A 16,632-nucleotide genomic window follows, 5' to 3' on the forward strand; every position below is an offset into this window, starting at 1 on the left:
GGGGGAGGACAAGATGCCTGCGTGGCCCCAGGGAGGGGCACCATCTGCATGGCTGATGGGGGGGGGAACGGGGGGGGGTGGCAGTGGCCCTCGTGTCACAGGGGACTGGGGCAGGGAGGTGACAGCAGTGGTTTTGTCTGCACACGGTGCACGCTTCTCAGCAGCAGCCGGCCCCAGCTTTCATCCCAGGAGGTGAAGCAGCTCAGCTGGAAGGTTGGGGACCAGAGGAGGTGCACAGGGAGCAGCCGAGGCCACCACAGTGAGCTCCGACAGCAGAGGAGCTGCAGGGCCCGGCTCTGAGCAGCCCCGCAGAGCTGGGGAGGGAGCAGGGAAAACTGCTGAGCACAGCAGGAGCAAAGCACAGCCGGGGCCTCAGCTCTGCAAGGAGGGTGCCTACACTTCCACCTGCGTGGCCCAAGACGTGTGGGCGCTGCCGTGGGGCCTCCTCAGGGCCAGGGGAGCAGGCAGCATGCTGCTCTCGAGGCCAGGGGAAGGGCTGGCTGCTGGGCCCCAGCCCAGCACTGCTCCCAGGCCCTCCCCTGGCACCAGGCCCACTCGGTATTTTTATCCCAAAGTATCTGTGCTGTTTGAAGCTGCCTGCTTTTTTATTTTTTCCACGGCCCCCTCCCTCCCTCCCCTGTCCCACACCCTGGCTTCACAGCTGACACCAACACACCCTGACACACACTGACCTCAGCCCCAAGGGCAGCAGCTGCCCCAGGATGACCCCAGGCACGCAGCCCTGCTCTCTGCCCACCACCCACCCCAGCCCCCCCAGCCCACTGCCCAGGCAGCGGCGTTGCAGCAGCTCAGGACAGGATGTTCTGGGAAACACAGTGGTTTTTAAGCACCGAGATATTTTCCTATCTTTATTCCACAGCTGCCCAAAACTTGGGGAGAGCAGGATTCCTAATAAAACTCCTCAGGCCGTTTGTTTTGTGCTCAACAGTAAGTCTACTCTGGTCACAAAACAAGCCAAGCCCTATGGGAAGTCTCATTTCTTAAAACAAAAGGGATTTTAAAACAATGACTCAAGCAGCTTGCTAACTTCTCACCCTCCAGACCCAGCTAACAATGACACCAAAACTCACCCCCGTGCAGAAACCAGGTACAAAGTTCAGCTAACTTTTGTGGCTAGTGACAGCCCCATCCCCTTTTTGGGGAGTGATAAAGGGGATTTGATTTCCTACACAGAGCTGTCACTGCAGAGCAGCAGCCCAGGCCCAGTGCAGCTCTGGCTGCCCGGGTGGGCTCAGGGCAGGATCCTGGAGGAGCAGCTCCACGTGGGGTGGGCCCAGGACGTGCTGGAAGTACCGAGTATTGCTGGGCCTGAGGACTGGAGTGTAGGCAAAGGAGCTGGCTTGACTCAAACGGGCTGGAGCAGCTTCTTAGCAGGCTGAAGGCAGCGAGTTGCTCTCCACCTTCAGTCCTTTGCTGGCCAGGAAGGCATCCTGCTTGGGCTCACGGCCCAGGAACTTCCTCAGCATATCAGAAGCATCCAGGGACCCACCGGGATGCAGGATACAATTCCTATAATCCATGCCCACCTGCAAAGAGAGAGATGGGAGCGCACGCAGGACACCCACCTCCCTGACCTCACTGCAGTGCCTCCTACCCCCCCCTGCAGCAGACACTCCCTGGGGAAGGCAGCCCCTGAGTCTGGCCACGCAGGATATGTTCCCTACCTTGCAGTTCATGATCCCCTCCTGCTTGAAGCGTGTGTGGAACATGTCCATGGAGTACACTTCGCTCCAGAGGTAGCCATAGTACTGGGCATCGTAGCCTCCAGCCAAGTGGCCAAAGGTAGCTGGCATGTTTGTACCTTCACAGCAAAGGAAGGGAAGGGTTAACTGGAAAGGTTGCAGGAACTGCTCATGGAAAGCGCCCTCCATGCTGTAAATGTGTCAGAGCAGGCACTGCATCAGCCTGTTCACAACCACGGGGGAAACAGGGATGGAATTTCCTGTCACTTTCCGTCCTGCTTTCCCTGGAGTCAGTAAAAACCATCCCCTCCAAGCCACCCAACCCTGAAAGGACCCTGCAGAACCAATCCCAGAGAAACAGCATGCGTGGGACCCCCAGCAGGAGCCCCACATACCTGGGGTAGCAGGGACACCCAGCACCTCTTCACAGAGCTGTGCAAACACTTCCACGGGGTCAGCCTTCGTCTGGGTGTGCAGAGCCTGGTCCACCTTGGCCAGGACGATCTGACGCAGGTTGAACAGCCCTGTTCAGGGGGGAGGAGGAGAACTGAGGCCTGAGGGCTCCCACAGCTCTCCCCACAGATGGGGTTCCCTCCTCCCAGCCCTCTCAGCCCACAGAGAACAAGGCAAAGCTTTTCACCTAACCATCCTGGTCACCCGCAGTCCCCTTCCCTGCCCTGTACATAGAGGACACTCCAGCAAGGCTCTGTCCTCACTTGGAATAGCACACAGTACTGCTAACTCCCACGTCCCTCTTCAGCACATACCCGTGTTTGCTTGCCGGGATTTAATGAGCTTCTCCAGCAGTTCATCAGGAATGGGGCTCCCTGTTTTGTAGTGTCTGGACATGCGCAGCAGTGGCTCCTTCTCCCACACCCAGTTCTCCAGCATCTGTGAAGGTGCCTCGACAAAATCCCGCTCCACGTGTGTCCCACTGAACATGGCAAACTCGGCCTAGGAAACACATCCAGACCATCAACCACACCTCCAACTGGGACACAACTCTACATGAGATCAAAAGAGGGGGGGAGGTGATAAACCACACCTCTGCCAACCCAGGGAGACCTCACCTGAGAGCACAGCTGGTGCATGACGTGCCCAAATTCGTGGAAATAGGTCTCCACTTCATCATGCTGCAGCAAGGAGGGTGCATCTGGGGTGGGCTTGGTGAAATTGGCCACCATGGCAGCCACGGAGATCTGCCGGCTGGAGTCTGGCAGAAGGCAGCCTGGCTGCAGCCCGAAGCAGGCTGCGTGCCCGTACTTCCCCTCCCTGGGCCAGGAAGAGGAGCTTGTTACACGGATGCTCCCAGGCTGTCAGCCACGAGACACCACGCAGGGCACTGAGGTTTGCTCAGAGCAGCAGCCACGACAACGCTGCAGCTCACACAGACCCAGTGCCCCCAGAGCTCTGCCACAGCCACACAGCAAAGAGCAGGACGTCCCCTTCTCCTTGACTGCTCCCACTGCCCCTCCTCCCTCCACTCGACCTGCCCAAGCCTCACCGTGGGTACAGATCCAGGTAGAACTTGCCAATGATCTCTCCGGAGGAGGTGTCCTTCACCGTGTAGAGCTGGACGTCCTCGTGCCACACCTGAGCTTTCTCTTCCAGATGGAAGGTGAGCCCCAGCAGCTCCTGGTAAATGGCCAGCAGGCCCGTGGTGACCACCTGCATGGGGAAGTACTCCTTCAGCAGATTCTGGTCCACGCTGTACTTGGTTTCCTCCACCTGATTCATGTAGTAACGCATGTCCCAGGCATTGATGCGGTTGTCAAACTCCAGGCCTCGCTTCTCGCATTCTTTCTTTTTCAGGTCCAGGATCACTGCCCGTTCCTTCTCCCCAAGGGGTTTCAGCTTCTGGGCCAGCTCATCTGGAAAAGCACGGGAGGCAGGGTTAGTGCAAAGGGGTGAGAACAGCACACCCAGCCCAGCAGAGCCCCCACTCCTTCCCTCAAGCCCACAGCCACGGGCCATACCCAGGAAAGTAGCCACAGTCTTGCTGCTTTTAGCCATGTTCATCTCCAGCACAAAGTCAGCATGGGTGCTGAAGCCCAGCAGACTGGCTTTCTGAGCCCGCAAGTCCACCAGCTCCTTGAGGATCAAGCAATTCTCCTGCAACACAAAGGCACACGGCTCAGCATGAAGTAGGTGCACAAGAAAGGAAGCACGAGTTGCCCATGGAAGAGTCCTAACTGGCATTCTCTCCTCCCGGCCTTGCTGGCCACCTACCTCTTTGCACCTTGAGTTGAACATCTCCTCCACCTTCCTCCTTGTTTCAGGCACATAGCACTTCTTCAAGAGAGGAAAATAGTGCGGGTATTTCAAGGTGACTTTCAACTTGCCATCCTCTGTCTTCTCCAGAGAGTTCAAGAAGTCCTCAGGGAGTCCCCCTGAGAAAAGAGCAGACAAATGACAAAGAGCCCAGTTCTTTCCCAAAACATCAGGCCTGTGCACAGAAACAGGCTTTTCCTCCTTTGCCAGAGCAATCCCTGTGCTCACATTCCCACACACTGGCTGGGTCATGGTATCAGAGCACAAACCTGCTTCTTGGCCACTGAGAAGAAAAAGCAGACCATCCCTTTTAACTCTGTACCTGGCCCACCACAACAGCACACAGAAAACTGGCAAGCACGAGCAGTCCATACCTAGCTCCTCCCTTGAGAAGGGCAAAAAGGTGGTGTCCTCATTCAGGTTCTTGTTGAAGTCTATGCAGAGGATGCTCAGCTTTTTCTTAATAGCTTTGATTTTCTTTAAAACAGAGATGAACAGGAAAAAGTCAGTCCAAACAGGAAAGTCAAACAGTCTCCAGTTGGCAGCTGCCTGCTGAGTGGTTTGCAGTTGGCTTTTATTCAAACACAACTCTGCAGAATTAATTGTGTACATGCTCTGAGCTCTCAGCCCGGAACAGACTCTCTCTGATCACACCTGGTAGGCAGCAGCCACCTCAGCAAGGTCCCAACTGCCTCCCACCAAGAGCTGCAGGTGTTTAAGCAGCTGCTTCCCCTGCCCTTGTTTCATCTCACCTTCTCTTCTATTTTTAACCTAGATTCAGGATCCTTCACTGAGCCACTAGCTCACGGCAAGGAGACCCTGAGCAGCTCAGCTTTCAGTCTGCCCAGCTCATCCCCAGCTCCAGGGGACTCCCTCCCTACCACCCTGCAAGGCCTCCTCTGCATGTCAGTGTTCTCACCTCCTGTGTTTCCTCAGGGAGATGAAGGCCATTTCTTTTGCCCAATTTGATCAGCCTCTCCAGATACCTCTTTGCTTCAGGCTTCAGTGAGGCACTCTCTGCTTTCTCCTGTAAAACAAAGTCCATGAGCACAGAGAGCCAGGGGATCAGGCACCCTCACACAGCTGCTCTGAGGCCTGTTGGCAACTGGCAAATTAGTGACACAGAAGCATTACCCAGCCCTTCTTCCACAAACAAGGCCTGGGTCTGTGTCACAGCCCTCAGATTTCAACCCCCACGGTCACACTAACATCTAAACCATACAACTACTCAGTTCCACACCCAGCATCACTTGTTTCTGAAGTCTGGGACAAGGGAAGAAAGCACACTGTCATTCCAGGAAGTTTCAGTTCCCCACTCAGAGGCATCCCCCTGAGCACACACCTGGAGCCAGACAATCCTCTGGTACACATCCTGCCTCATGCTCATCTCCACATCAAACTCTGAGAGCTTCTTGTCAGCCTCAGTGCTTGCTGCACGGATGTCTTTGCAAGGAGAGACGTGCTGGGGGAAGTCCAGCATGTTCCGATGGACTGGAAAGACAGCAGACAGATTACAAAAAGACAACAGCTTCACGTCCGAGTGGGAGTGCAGGCAGCTTGTCTGTGTTAATTGGGAGCCAGTTTGACAGCCCTGGAGCCTGACCCACTTGCCCACACTCAGGGAGAACAAGGCAAGCTGCTGCCCTCACACAAATCTGGAATGATCCCTGCTGGGCACCCACTTGCTCGTTGCTTATTGCAATGCCCACTGACACTGATTTCCCACTGCACTCAGGCCTTCTCACAAAACCTGCATGACTTTCCCAACTATTTTGCCAGACGTACACAGGCAGCACAGCTGCACGTCTCCCTCCCCTCAGGAACCAGGCCACCAGTGACACACCTTCATTGCAGATGCTTCTCCAATGCCCCAGATGTGCTCTCTCCTGACTTATCTCCATTTTAGAAATGAACGTACAGAAAACATTCCCTTCTACCCCTGAGCAATGCTGTATCATCAGATCACATTGCCTCACAGAACCTCTACAATGACAGCAATGTTCAAACGGACAAGACACACAGAGGGATAGCCATCCACTGCCCTAGAGAAGAAACCAAAAATGACAACAGGATAAAGACTTCTGAGACTTCTGTCAGTGCATGATTTGTTCCTACTGATGCACCTTGACATATAAAATTAGCAGACAGCCTTGAAAACTAACTGCTCACCTTCCTGCTGCCAAAGCACCATTCTTGTTTTAGACTTAGGTTTCCGGTCCAAGACTACTCTTTGCTTTGTACTTGCACCTAGCTGTATAAACATTAACTAGGAAAGCACACACACCACCACCAAGGGGGTCAAGGGAAGGCAAAAAGAGCCAAAAAAAAAAAGCTGTAATTTACGTATATGTATAGAGATTTCCAGAAAGCAAGCACTCCCACGTCACACACGTACCTGTATACTCCACTTCCACATCTGCCAATGCCTTGAGGGTGTTCTCGTAGGACACCTCGCCCTGCTCCTGGGAGCCCACGCGGTCGTACACCAGCTTGGTCCTCTCGGTGAGCTCGGCAGCCATGCGCTCGATCTGCTCGGCGCTCAGGTCCCAGCGGAGCTGGTTGGCGGGCGAGCGGGGGGACTGGCTGTCCACCACGTTGCCTGGGGGAGGGGGAAGGAAACCGCGCGTGAGCTGGGGGGGAAAACTCCGCGAATAAAGCCGTGCCACGGCTCTAAGGACGCAGGGCTCTGCAGCCGGCTCTGGCCCCGCGCTGCTGGGGGAAGGGTGGCTGGCACGGAGGGGGAAACAGCGGGCGATGGGGAACACTCTGTCCTCAACCCCACAAAGGGCTACCCAGGGGCAGGGGTCCACGCGGGCCCCGTGGGGCTGCCTCGTTCCTCTTCCCGCCCCGGGCCGTGCCCTGTGCTTCCATCCTCCGGGTTTCCCCCCCCCACTCCCCGTGCCGCTCGCGGCCCCGGGGCCGCTACCTGTGGGGGGAGCCATGCCGGGCGGCCGCGGGGCCCCACTGCTGCTGACGAGGCCGCGAGGAAACCGCACCGGCCCCACGCACCGAGCATGTGCCTGAGCAGCGAGGCGGGCGGGCAGAGCGGCCGTGCTGAGGGATTATGGGAACGGGGAGGACCGGGCCGCTCTCTACGCCCCTTCGGCTCAACCCGGTGCAAGGAGGGCGGCTGGAGCTGGATCGCCATCCCCGCCTTGCCGTGACCCCGAGCGCCATCGCACCGGCGGCAGCGGAGCCCCCGGCCCGGTCGGGCCGCCAGGTTCCCATGGCGACACTGCCCCGGTCCTCTCTATGGTTAACGAGGAGGAGCGGCAGCCGCGCTTCCGGCCTCCAGCCCTCACTGAGGACGGCTCACCGCCCCCTTCCTGTGGCCGTGTCATGGCGGCCGGGGGGGCGGGGCCTCGCTGCTGCGCACGCGCTTTGAGCTCTGCGAGCGACGCGCAGGCGCGCCGGGAGGCGTGGCGCATGCGCAGTGCCGCGCCCGCCGTGGCTGAGGGGAGAGCCGCGGTGCCCGGTGAGCGGGGCGGGGCGGAGCGGCGGGGCCGGGCCGGGGCCTGCGCCGGTGGGCGGCAGCGGGAGGTCGGGCTGCGCAGCTCCGCGCTCCCGGGCTGCGGTGGTGGCGGTGGCGGTTTGGCTTGAGGCTGCACGGTTCATTTCTCCTGGGGTCTGGCGTGGGCCGTGCCCCCACGCCGTGTAGGCCTCGAGCTGCGGGCACACGGTCCCTCCCCCCACGCCCCCCCGCCCGCTGCAGGGGCTCCCGGTGCCCGGCACGTTGCTGGGCCGGGCCCTGGGGGCTTCCTTTACGTGGAGGTTGTGTTTCAGCTGTTGAGTTCTGCATTAGCGAGAGCTCTACATGGGGTTCTGTGCCACCAGCCTAGTTCTGTGTTGTACAGAGGCAGAGCCGCGTTGGTTCCCTGCGGGGCAGTGCGAGCTGCTGTTGTGTCGTAGGGAACCGGCGTGGGGACCTCTACCAAGCTCCAGCCTTGGCTGCGCTCTTGGGGTCACCATTTTCTCGTGCCATCCCCTTGCCTTTGTCTCACACCCAGGTTATGCTTAAGAGGAGGGGGGCTGTAGTTTTCTTGGTGGTGATCTCAGTGCTGTTGCAGCTTGGAATTGAGGGCTGGGGCAAGGAAGCTGACAGGGGGACTGTTGTTAAAGACATTCACAAAGGCTCTGAAGGCCTCGATCGGCCCTAAAGGATCATCTTACCCCTGTTGTGTAGGGAGAGAACAGCAGAAGAGACCTTTGGCTTCCTGCCCTTCAGGTCACATAACTTCTTTCTCTACAGATACTTGTGTTTTTTTAAGTTAGGAGTCCAGCAGACGCATCACAACCTCCCAGAATGGCAGACCAGAAGCGCCTTGCTTACTCCATCATCCAGTTCTTACATGACCAGCTACAGAATGGGGGTCTTTCTCCAGATGCTCAGGAGAGTTTGGAAGGTACGTGGACATGTACCCTTCTCCATTTATGTGTCTGGGTCTGTCAGCCCAGATCATGGAGCAATTTGGGCACTTGGTTACCGTCCCCTGCCTCATAACTTGCCTGGGCTGCTTCTAACATTGAAGCTTTCCCAAGATTTGAATGATTTTTTCTTCCTGGGCAGATATCCAGGGAATTAAGGATGCTGATTGCTTATCTGATTTCTTGTTACCTCCTTCAGAAGTAGATTAGCTGGAGGAACGGATATACCTGGGATCAAAAGCCTCCCTGCTGACCCCGGGTTTGAGATTTAGAACTTTTTATCTTTAAATTAGGTTAAGAGTTTTGTAACGTAGTGTAAAATAAGAACTCTGGGGCAGTACGGAAATGATTTCTTCTCATGGAGTGCTTTTCCAGGTCTGCTGTCAGAGTGCTTTTTCACATCACACCATGATTCATACAGGTTTTTTCAGGGGTCTTTGCTGGTAATGAGAGCATGCTGATCTTAAAAGATCTACCTAAGGAGCTTATGCTTTAGTGTTTGGCCTGTGTGTTTGTTCTGGTGGAAGAGAGAGCAGAGGCATGCCTGCAGAACGTGGTGGTGATGTTCCTGAGTGAGGCAGGAAGAGGGAGATCAGGATAGTGTTGGCCGTAATGAGTTTATTCCTTGTGCTTTTGGACTGGGAAGTGCTATTAAAGTCCTGGTTCTGTTAACATCCACCCCAGCACCTGCTCTAAAGCTGCTGGAAGGGTTGGGAGTTGTGGCTGATGCTTCCCTGGAGCTTCGTTTCCAGAGGCAGTGTTTACCCAGCTCTAGAGTTTGGCAAGGTGTGGCACGGATGGTAGCAGACCTGCCCTCCCCATCCCCCAGGTCTGTTCAGATACCTCTGCAAAAGGTCTGTGGGGTCACTGAGCCTCCTGTGGCCAGGGTGTGAAAACCGAAGCAGGGTGCTTCACTTGTCTTCTGGTGCCAAACTAGATGCATTTGGGAGAGGAGTACAACTCAGGTGCAGTAGATCAGTGCTCAGGTTCTAGTCCTGTAGCAGATTCCTTCTGTAATCTTGGGACAGGCAGAGAGCTACACCAGAACATGCTGAGGTCATTTGAAAAGCACACCCTTACTTTGCTGTGCTAACGTGGAGCTGATGGTGACCTGCAGGCCCAGAACCTCAGAAAGTGCTGCAGAGGTAGATCTCAAATCCCAAGTCTGGTGTGTGGATAGGTGTGGTGTGTGTGGCTTTTTGAATGCCATTTTCAACTGTATGAAATTCAGGTGTTGTGGAAGAGAGCTAATTAGTTAAAATGGGGAAAGCTAATGACCCGACTCGTTATGTCCAGTGGCAATCCAGTGCCTGGAGACAGCTTTTGGAGTCTCCCTTGAAGACCAAGGCCTAGCTGTGTCGCAGACTCTTCCTGAAATATTTGAAGCTGCTGCAGGAAAGGTGAGCAAATTCCCTAAATATGTGCTGAGTTTCAATTAGAGCAGCCAAAGCAATGAGCTGTGCTTGGTTTCTGTGTCAGTGCTGCCCCCTTGGAGGCATGTAGGAGTGAAATGTTTTGGGCTCGATGTGCCAGTGCTTGGGAAGGGGGAGGTGTGGTGCTTCTCTGTGGGAGTCTTTATCTCAGCACAGCGTTCTCCCTTTCCTTGTAAGGAGCCTGAACACATCAGAGCAAACTCGGAGCCAGTCACCCCCTCTGAAGATGACATAGCTGAAGCTGAAAGGCTCAAGACTGAAGGTAGCTTCCTCTAGAGCTGGGGTTTAATGAGGTTTAAGTGATGATGGGGAGGAAGACTTAATTCACTCAGCACCTGGGGAGCGTGTGGATGGGATCAACCCTTTGTTTTCTGCTTGTTTCTCTGCTCCTGTGTAGGTTGGCATAATGTAGCTGCCACAGAACCTACATAGACAGCTGGGTCAGCATTTTCTTTTGCATTCTAAAGGCCTGTGCTGTGTAGATGTGGCATCTTTCCTGTCGAGCTCTCCTCTGTGTGTTGCCTTTTCTCTGCCACGCAAGGCAGTGTGAGTTGTGCTGAAGTCCAGCAGGGAGCTTTCTGAGTGCCAATGCACTGCGTTGATTTCAGAGCGCAGTGTAACTCTGGGGAGGCCTCTGCTGTGCCTTAGATGGGAGAGCAGCTGAGGGAGCTTGCAGGATCCCATCTGAAAGGTTGACAAGTAACCTGAAATTGCCAAGATATGGATCTCTTGCATCACTACTGAACATGCCTCACGCTTGCACGCAGCTTGATAGATCAGCAAGAGATGCAAACTCTTGGCTTCTCTTTGGTTCTGTTTTCTTGAGAAGAACAGAGATCCAGGCTCGTTGCTTTTGTTTGTCTAAAGTTTTAACTTAATCAGCCCTTTCTCCATTTCTTTAGGAAATGAACAAATGAAGGCAGAAAACTTTGAAGCTGCTGTGTCCTTCTATGGAAAAGCAATTGAGTTAAATCCATCCAATGCTGTGTATTTTTGCAACAGGTACTGGTTATCTCCATCTCTGCCCTTACACACCTGTGGTTTTGGCCCTTCTTACACCTCATACTCTTGCTTGCTCAGAATCCCCTTTTTCAGGTTCTGTAGACTGCTTGTTCTATTGCTTGCTCTTTGTGGTGGTTTTGCTTTTGGGTTTTTTTTCCTTAAGCTCAATGACATGCTCTCCAGTGCCCCTTGCCAGCTCTGTGCCCTGGCATCCCTTGATAGGATGTAGATGTGGAAACAAACCCTTCAGCATTTTAAGAGAGATAAGGGTTCCAAGCAACGCTGACTGCTTTCAGACAATTAACTCTTTAAGTGAGATAAAAACCTTATGTGGAGAGGATGGGAAAATGGGTGAAGCAGCCCTTGTGACTCAGAAATCGAGGCATAATGGGAGCTGAGAGAGCAGGCTGAGCCAGTGAGTGGGATACTTTCCTGCTTCCTTCCTCTTGGAATGTCTGTAAGGAGGAGTGAGAGCTTGGATTTGTTTGCAGTAGGAGCAGAACGTGAAGCTGAGTGTTTGGATGGCAACCTGCTCACGTAGGTACACTCTGGATTTCTGTCAAGTTCACACGTCGACTTTCCCTTTAGAGTGGGAGACTGCAGAGAGGGAACAGAGGTGACCTTGATCAGCATGTTCAAGCTGATAAGTGTTTTCTGCACATCTTTCTCATTCTCTCCAGAGCTGCTGCATACAGTAAATTAGGAAATTACGCTGGAGCAGTCAGAGACTGTGAAAGAGCAATAGGCATTGATCCAAACTACAGCAAAGCTTATGGCAGAATGGGGTAAGTAAGAGAGCAGGTTTTTGTGCCAGAATTTGAATCTCAAAGTGCTTTGTGGTAATTACACTATCAGCAGTGTTCTGCCCTGGAATGCCATGTAAAAATACGTGGTGTTTCACCTCAGCTGGGGGTGGAGGAAGGCTGTGAGTGCTTATCTACCTCTGTAACTTTCTTTCATTTCCACTTTAATAGCTTGGCCCTCTCCAGTTTAAATAAACACACAGAAGCTGTTGTCTACTACAAGAAAGCCCTGGAGCTTGACCCAGACAACGACACGTACAAATCCAACCTTAAAATAGCTGAACAGAAAATGAAGGAGACTCCTAGTCCAGTAAGTTCTGAAACCAATACGTATGTGAGGATAAGATGTAATGGAGATTCCTTTACTGCACTGCTGCCAGTGATAGCAGGTGCTGTCTGCCAGAGGCTGGGTGATCTAGGTTGTGTTTGGAGCACAGATCTTGCATGCAGATCAAAGAGAGATGGTTCAGGAGTGCTGCTGTGAACTCTTCCACTAAAACCCAGAGAGAGCAGCTCTGCTTGGGTCACCTTGGGTTTGTTTGAGGGCGCTGCAAAGTGAGACTGATTGGAAGGAGCGTTTTGAAGCTATTTCTTTTTGCTTAAGGCACTTCTCTTAATTGAAGTCACTGCTCCTGAAAGGCAGATATTTTTTCTAGTCACCTGTCAGCACGACCACAAGGGCTTTTTTCCCCCCCCCCTCTTTTTCACAAATGTGGCTGTCACTTTTTAATAAGAAAAGAATCCTATGAACCTATGAGCTGCACTGCTGCCACACCCCACACAACAACATGTTATTTTACTGCTTTGAAGGAGATTTTCTAGAGACTTGAGTAGCTCAGAGGTGACCAGGTGGGTGTGTTTGACTTGGCAGGTGTGATGGGTTGGGGCAGGACGTCGCTAGCACGGCTCGGCTCGTGGCGAGGTGCCCAGTAAAGCATGCAGTGCCATCATTGCTATCACCAGCATGTGCCCTTTGCCTCCCTGAGCGAGCTGATCCCCAGCCTGCCCTTCACCACGCTGTAAAGAGCAGATTCTGATAACAGTGGGAGTGTTGATGTGCTGTTTGTTGCATCAGAAATAAGAGGATGTCACCACCCGTGTGTGGTGTCTTTATTCTTACAGACTGGAGGTCCTGGAGGATTCGATTTAGCTGGCTTGCTGAACAACCCTGGCTTCATGAGTATGGTAAATGTGGGCACAGATGACAGCCAGGCTGTGCCTAGTCTGTGCCTTTATCTGTTCAGGATGAAATGTTTTGGGACGTGGCGTGGGGAGTTCCTGTGTCTCGTGGGCAGCTTTGTTTTCGTTTCATTTCTTTGTGTCGGTGTTGCTGGGAGAAAGCTGTGCTTCTGTTTTTCACCCAAGTCAAATAAAGAGCCAGTGACTTATTCACAGGCTTCTCCTTGTGACATGCTGGATGTGGAAAGGGTGCCTGTTCTGCATTACCAGCCTTGTCTTGTGTGTGGTACTGTGCCTCTCTTAGCTATTTTTGTCCTATTGATCTCTTTCCAAGTATTTCTGCCTTCGCTTTGTTCAGAGTTGAATGGCACAACATCTGCATATCTACCCAGGCATTTCTGACTAAATAGGGTGTCATTTTTCTCCCCCTCTTTAAATAGGCATCTAACCTAATGAACAATCCACAAGTACAACAGCTGTAAGTGTGATTCCATGTTCTCTTTCCTCTTTGAGTCACTCCTTTGAGGTTCTGGTGGGAGGGGGCGGGTGCTGGAACCAGAAATGTGGAAGGCAGCCCTTAAAGCAGCCCTGTCTCCTGAGCCACTGTGTGCTTTGAGTACTCTGGACTGAGGAACCTCAGTAGGGGGCAGGATGGATTGTGGCACTGGGGTTGCATTTGGGAAGTTGGGAGCAGTTTGGCTCTGTGTGATCTGGAGACAAGATTTCACATCTCACTCACCGTTAAAATCTTTTGATTCTCTGTACCACAGAGTTATCAGTTCATAACATCTGTCAGATGCTAAGACGATGTAAAGCCATAAAGCGAATGAAGCGTGGGCCTCTGCAATCCATCCCTTGAGAGCCCAGGCAGTCAGTGAGCTGGAGTCCTTCTGGAGCTCATCCTTTGGTTACCGTGTGAGGCAGCCAAGCTACAGGGCTAAATGTCTGCTGCCATTTCCATTTGCTTCTGCCTGCTCCTTCCACCTCTGCTGCCAGCTGAGGTTCTGTGCCAGGTGCAGCCTGAGGACTTGCAGGGGAAGGGGCTTTGTAGACTCAGGGTGTTCTGCACTGGTGACTGAATCGGAGTTGAGGCTGTCCTGTCAGTAAATCTCATTTGGTGCAGAGCTATCAAATACCCTGTGTGAGGAGGGGCAGTGTTTTAATTAAGCATAGCACCAAGCTTGCATATGGAGGGAGGAATGTTCGTCAGTACAGTAACTGAAGCTGTTATAAATAGTTCTGCATATCGTGCAGCTTAATGTTATATTGCTCTTTTCCTCTCCCAGTGTAAAACAAAAGGTTTTGACATGTTTTTCTGCTCTGAGCAATGACTCTTCTTTCCACAGCATGTCTGGGATGATTTCTGGTGGCCATAACCCCATGGGAGCAGCAGGCACCAGCCCCTCCACAAATGATCTTGCCAGCCTGATACAAGCGTGAGTAGGGAGCTGACTTCAGATTTGCTGACCAAAAGTGAAAACTTCAGTCAAGGGCTGAGTAAAGCCACTCTGTAATGTGAACTGCTTGTTGGAGCAGAGCTGTGGCAATCACCTGGCAGGAATTATGTAGGACTAGTCTGTGTCAGTGTGTGAGAACACAGTAACTGTAGCTTGTTCTCCTCCAGGGGCCAGCAGTTTGCGCAGCAGATGCAGCAGCAGAATCCTGAACTAATAGAGCAGCTACGAAGCCAGATCAGGAGTAGAACTCCAAGTGCCAGCAATGAAGATCAGCAGGAATGAGCATTACAGGTGAGGCTGCAGCTGGGAGTGCTGCTGTGCTGTGGCCAGCTGAGCAGGGAGGATTTCAGTGTTCTGCTGCAATTTCTGCCTTGTGCCTTCACCTAGACGCTCAGTGTCTCCTCCTCTCCATCCAGACTGAGCTCTCTGCCTCAGCCCTGCTGGTGCTGTGCCCTGGAGATGCCAGGCACAGAGCCCTTCCCTCACACTTGGTGACTGACAAATGAATTCTGTTATCTGATGTTGTTAAAGGGACACTGTTTTGTCAGAAATTCAACGTGCCAATGTCTTGTCTTCCTGTCTCTGCAGCACAGCCCGTGGGAACTATGTTCTTTGCTTTAAAAACTGGAAGCCATGTGCGTGTTGCCATTTCTTGAATTGAAAGTGTCCAAGAGGGGGAAAAAAAAAAAGGAAAAACAAAACAAAAAACACAAAGTACTTTATATGAGCTGCATGTTAAAGACAGATTCACGCTTTCTTTCCCTAGTCTTCGTCCTGCTCCTCCCCCTCCTCCTTTCCATTCGTTTTCTTCTGGAAGATCCAGCAAGCTGAACACAAACCAGCACCAACAGTCTTTCTAAAGAAACTCGGAGATGAACCACACTGTTACATTTCTATGTTATTTGCTACATGGGAATTTTTTAACCCGTTTTTGAGGAACGATGCACTCTTCACTACAGGACGTCTTCGCTTTCCTGCCCACATGCCACTTCAAAGAAGTGTTCAAAGTCCTACCCTCATCCTGACCCCCTTAATCTTCCTGCCAGATCCAAGGCAGTAGTGTTTGAACGCTCTGGACATCACTGGATCTTCTTGCCTCCAGGAACGGGGTTTCTGTTGATTAGATTCACCGTGTTTCTCATTCAGGTCTGTAGCAACGTTGCTGGTGTTAATAGACAGGATTTGGTGACTGCTTCCCCAAGGTCAGTGTAAATGTGTCGGGGGGAGGGGGGGGGGCTGGGACTGATCAGGTAGAACATTCACATTTGTGACTACTCCTTTAGAGTGAGCGTTTCCAGATAATGCTTCTCGGGGCCCATCCCCAGTCCTGACAGAACTCATCTAGTGTTTAGTCATTATTGTTGGAATGAGCCAATCTGTGAACTAGTCAGGTGGACAGTGAGAAAGATATGATGTTTTTGATGTTTAAAAGGTTTTTTCTTTGCTTTATAATCCGTCTTTTATGCATGTAAGTAATCAACCCAGTTGACCGTGCTGATAATAGGAGTAGAGAGGGTGCTTGAGTAGGATTAAAAACGCTCCTTGGATGGAGAGAGAGTGAGGAGGCTGCTGGTTCAATGCTGGGGCTGGCAGAGCGTGGGGGGAGGGAGAAGGTTCTTGTTGCTGAGTACTTTGCAGCTTCCCACCTGCTGGAGCTGCTCAGGTAGCTCTGGCAACTCCCCTGGAAGTCACTAGATGAGGGTGGACACTTGGGTATCAGCCTCAAGGTTGTTGTTAAGGTAGTTCCTCCGTGGAAGCAGCTGGCTGGGAAAAAGGGGTGGGTGGGAGATGGAGAACGCCCGTGTGGGAGACCCAGTGGTACGAACGAGCAGGTAGAGCTGAAGATTAATATCAAGAGAAAAAAATAAGAGGAAAAAAAAAAATAAATCAATCTGTAAATGCTCCATAAAGTAATACGTGGTCGATGTAACTTGTGAAGAATAAACTATTTGGACACTCTTCGCTATCCCTGTCGCCACAGTGATGAAGTGAGAGCCGGGGTGGTGCTGCTGGGTGCAGAGCTGTGCGGGTTGGAGCTCTGCTCCCTCGGTGTTCGTGTGGTCCTCCCCCATCCCCTGTGTTCCTCTGCCTCCCTCCCTCTCGCTCTCCCTCCCTCCAGGTTGCAGCTGCCTGCTTGCTGCACCAGGCGCTAAGAGAAGCCTTGGCCGAGCAGCAGGGAAAGGAAAAGTTCATTCATTGGCCAAGAAGGTTTTCCCTCTCCTTAAACAAGGACTTTTTGGGGACTTTTCCCCCGGCACTGCTCGTGGTGGGGGATTTCCTTCACTACGCTGTGGCTTTTCTGACCCCTCGAACACCACGGAGGCGGTGTTTTAGCTCCATCTTCCCCCTCCTCTGTGCC

General features: G+C 52.8%; 2 protein-coding genes across 5 annotated transcripts; one reads left to right on the plus strand and one right to left on the minus strand.

The window, feature by feature from the left end:
* Window positions 1–1,309: 1,309 nt before the first annotated feature.
* On the minus strand, window positions 1,310–6,987 carry THOP1 (thimet oligopeptidase 1). The gene is made up of 13 exons (XM_065748771.1): window positions 6,901–6,987; window positions 6,370–6,573; window positions 5,317–5,465; window positions 4,894–5,001; window positions 4,349–4,451; window positions 3,933–4,093; window positions 3,680–3,815; window positions 3,208–3,574; window positions 2,774–2,975; window positions 2,471–2,657; window positions 2,099–2,227; window positions 1,686–1,822; window positions 1,310–1,547 (listed from the first exon to the last, which is right to left on the minus strand). The coding sequence occupies exons 1-13, from the start codon at window positions 6,914–6,916 to the stop codon at window positions 1,389–1,391; spliced, it is 2,058 nt and encodes a 685-aa protein (XP_065604843.1). The 5' UTR covers window positions 6,917–6,987; the 3' UTR covers window positions 1,310–1,388.
* Window positions 6,988–7,387: 400 nt separating this feature from the next.
* SGTA (small glutamine rich tetratricopeptide repeat co-chaperone alpha) lies at window positions 7,388–16,145 on the plus strand. 4 transcript variants are annotated; one of them, XM_065748776.1, is made up of 12 exons: window positions 7,388–7,449; window positions 8,247–8,377; window positions 9,696–9,799; window positions 10,010–10,094; window positions 10,735–10,834; window positions 11,515–11,619; window positions 11,809–11,947; window positions 12,760–12,822; window positions 13,257–13,294; window positions 14,163–14,252; window positions 14,441–14,564; window positions 14,862–16,145. In XM_065748776.1, exons 2-11 carry the CDS (start codon window positions 8,278–8,280, stop codon window positions 14,553–14,555), a joined length of 939 nt encoding a protein of 312 aa, XP_065604848.1. In that variant the 5' UTR covers window positions 7,388–7,449; window positions 8,247–8,277; the 3' UTR covers window positions 14,556–14,564; window positions 14,862–16,145. The 4 variants fall into 4 exon arrangements, with proteins under 4 accessions (XP_065604848.1, XP_065604846.1, XP_065604844.1 ...); XM_065748774.1 differs by having other exon boundaries at window positions 7,420–7,449; window positions 8,243–8,377; window positions 15,040–16,145; XM_065748772.1 differs by having other exon boundaries at window positions 7,421–7,449; window positions 8,243–8,377.
* Window positions 16,146–16,632: the final 487 nt, after the last annotated feature.

Source organism: Cyrtonyx montezumae, unplaced genomic scaffold (assembly GCF_038088225.1).
Source record: "Cyrtonyx montezumae isolate F1298 unplaced genomic scaffold, pur_monq_1.0 scaffold_51, whole genome shotgun sequence".
In the NCBI taxonomy this organism is placed as follows: domain Eukaryota; kingdom Metazoa; phylum Chordata; class Aves; order Galliformes; family Odontophoridae; genus Cyrtonyx; species Cyrtonyx montezumae.

Coding starts and splice junctions, on each gene's coding strand:
- THOP1 (XM_065748771.1), bottom strand. Junction 2,658..2,773: donor TGCACCAGCTGTGCTCTCAG/GTGAGGTCTCCC, acceptor TGTGTTTCCTAG/GCCGAGTTTGCCATGTTCAG. Junction 1,548..1,685: donor AGGGGATCATGAACTGCAAG/GTAGGGAACATA, acceptor CTCTCTTTGCAG/GTGGGCATGGATTATAGGAA.
- SGTA (XM_065748776.1), top strand. CDS start 8,278: ATGGCAGACCAGAAGCGCCTTGCTTACTCCATCATCCAGTTCTTACAT. Junction 9,800..10,009: donor TTGAAGCTGCTGCAGGAAAG/GTGAGCAAATTC, acceptor TTTCCTTGTAAG/GAGCCTGAACACATCAGAGC. Junction 10,095..10,734: donor TGAAAGGCTCAAGACTGAAG/GTAGCTTCCTCT, acceptor CCATTTCTTTAG/GAAATGAACAAATGAAGGCA.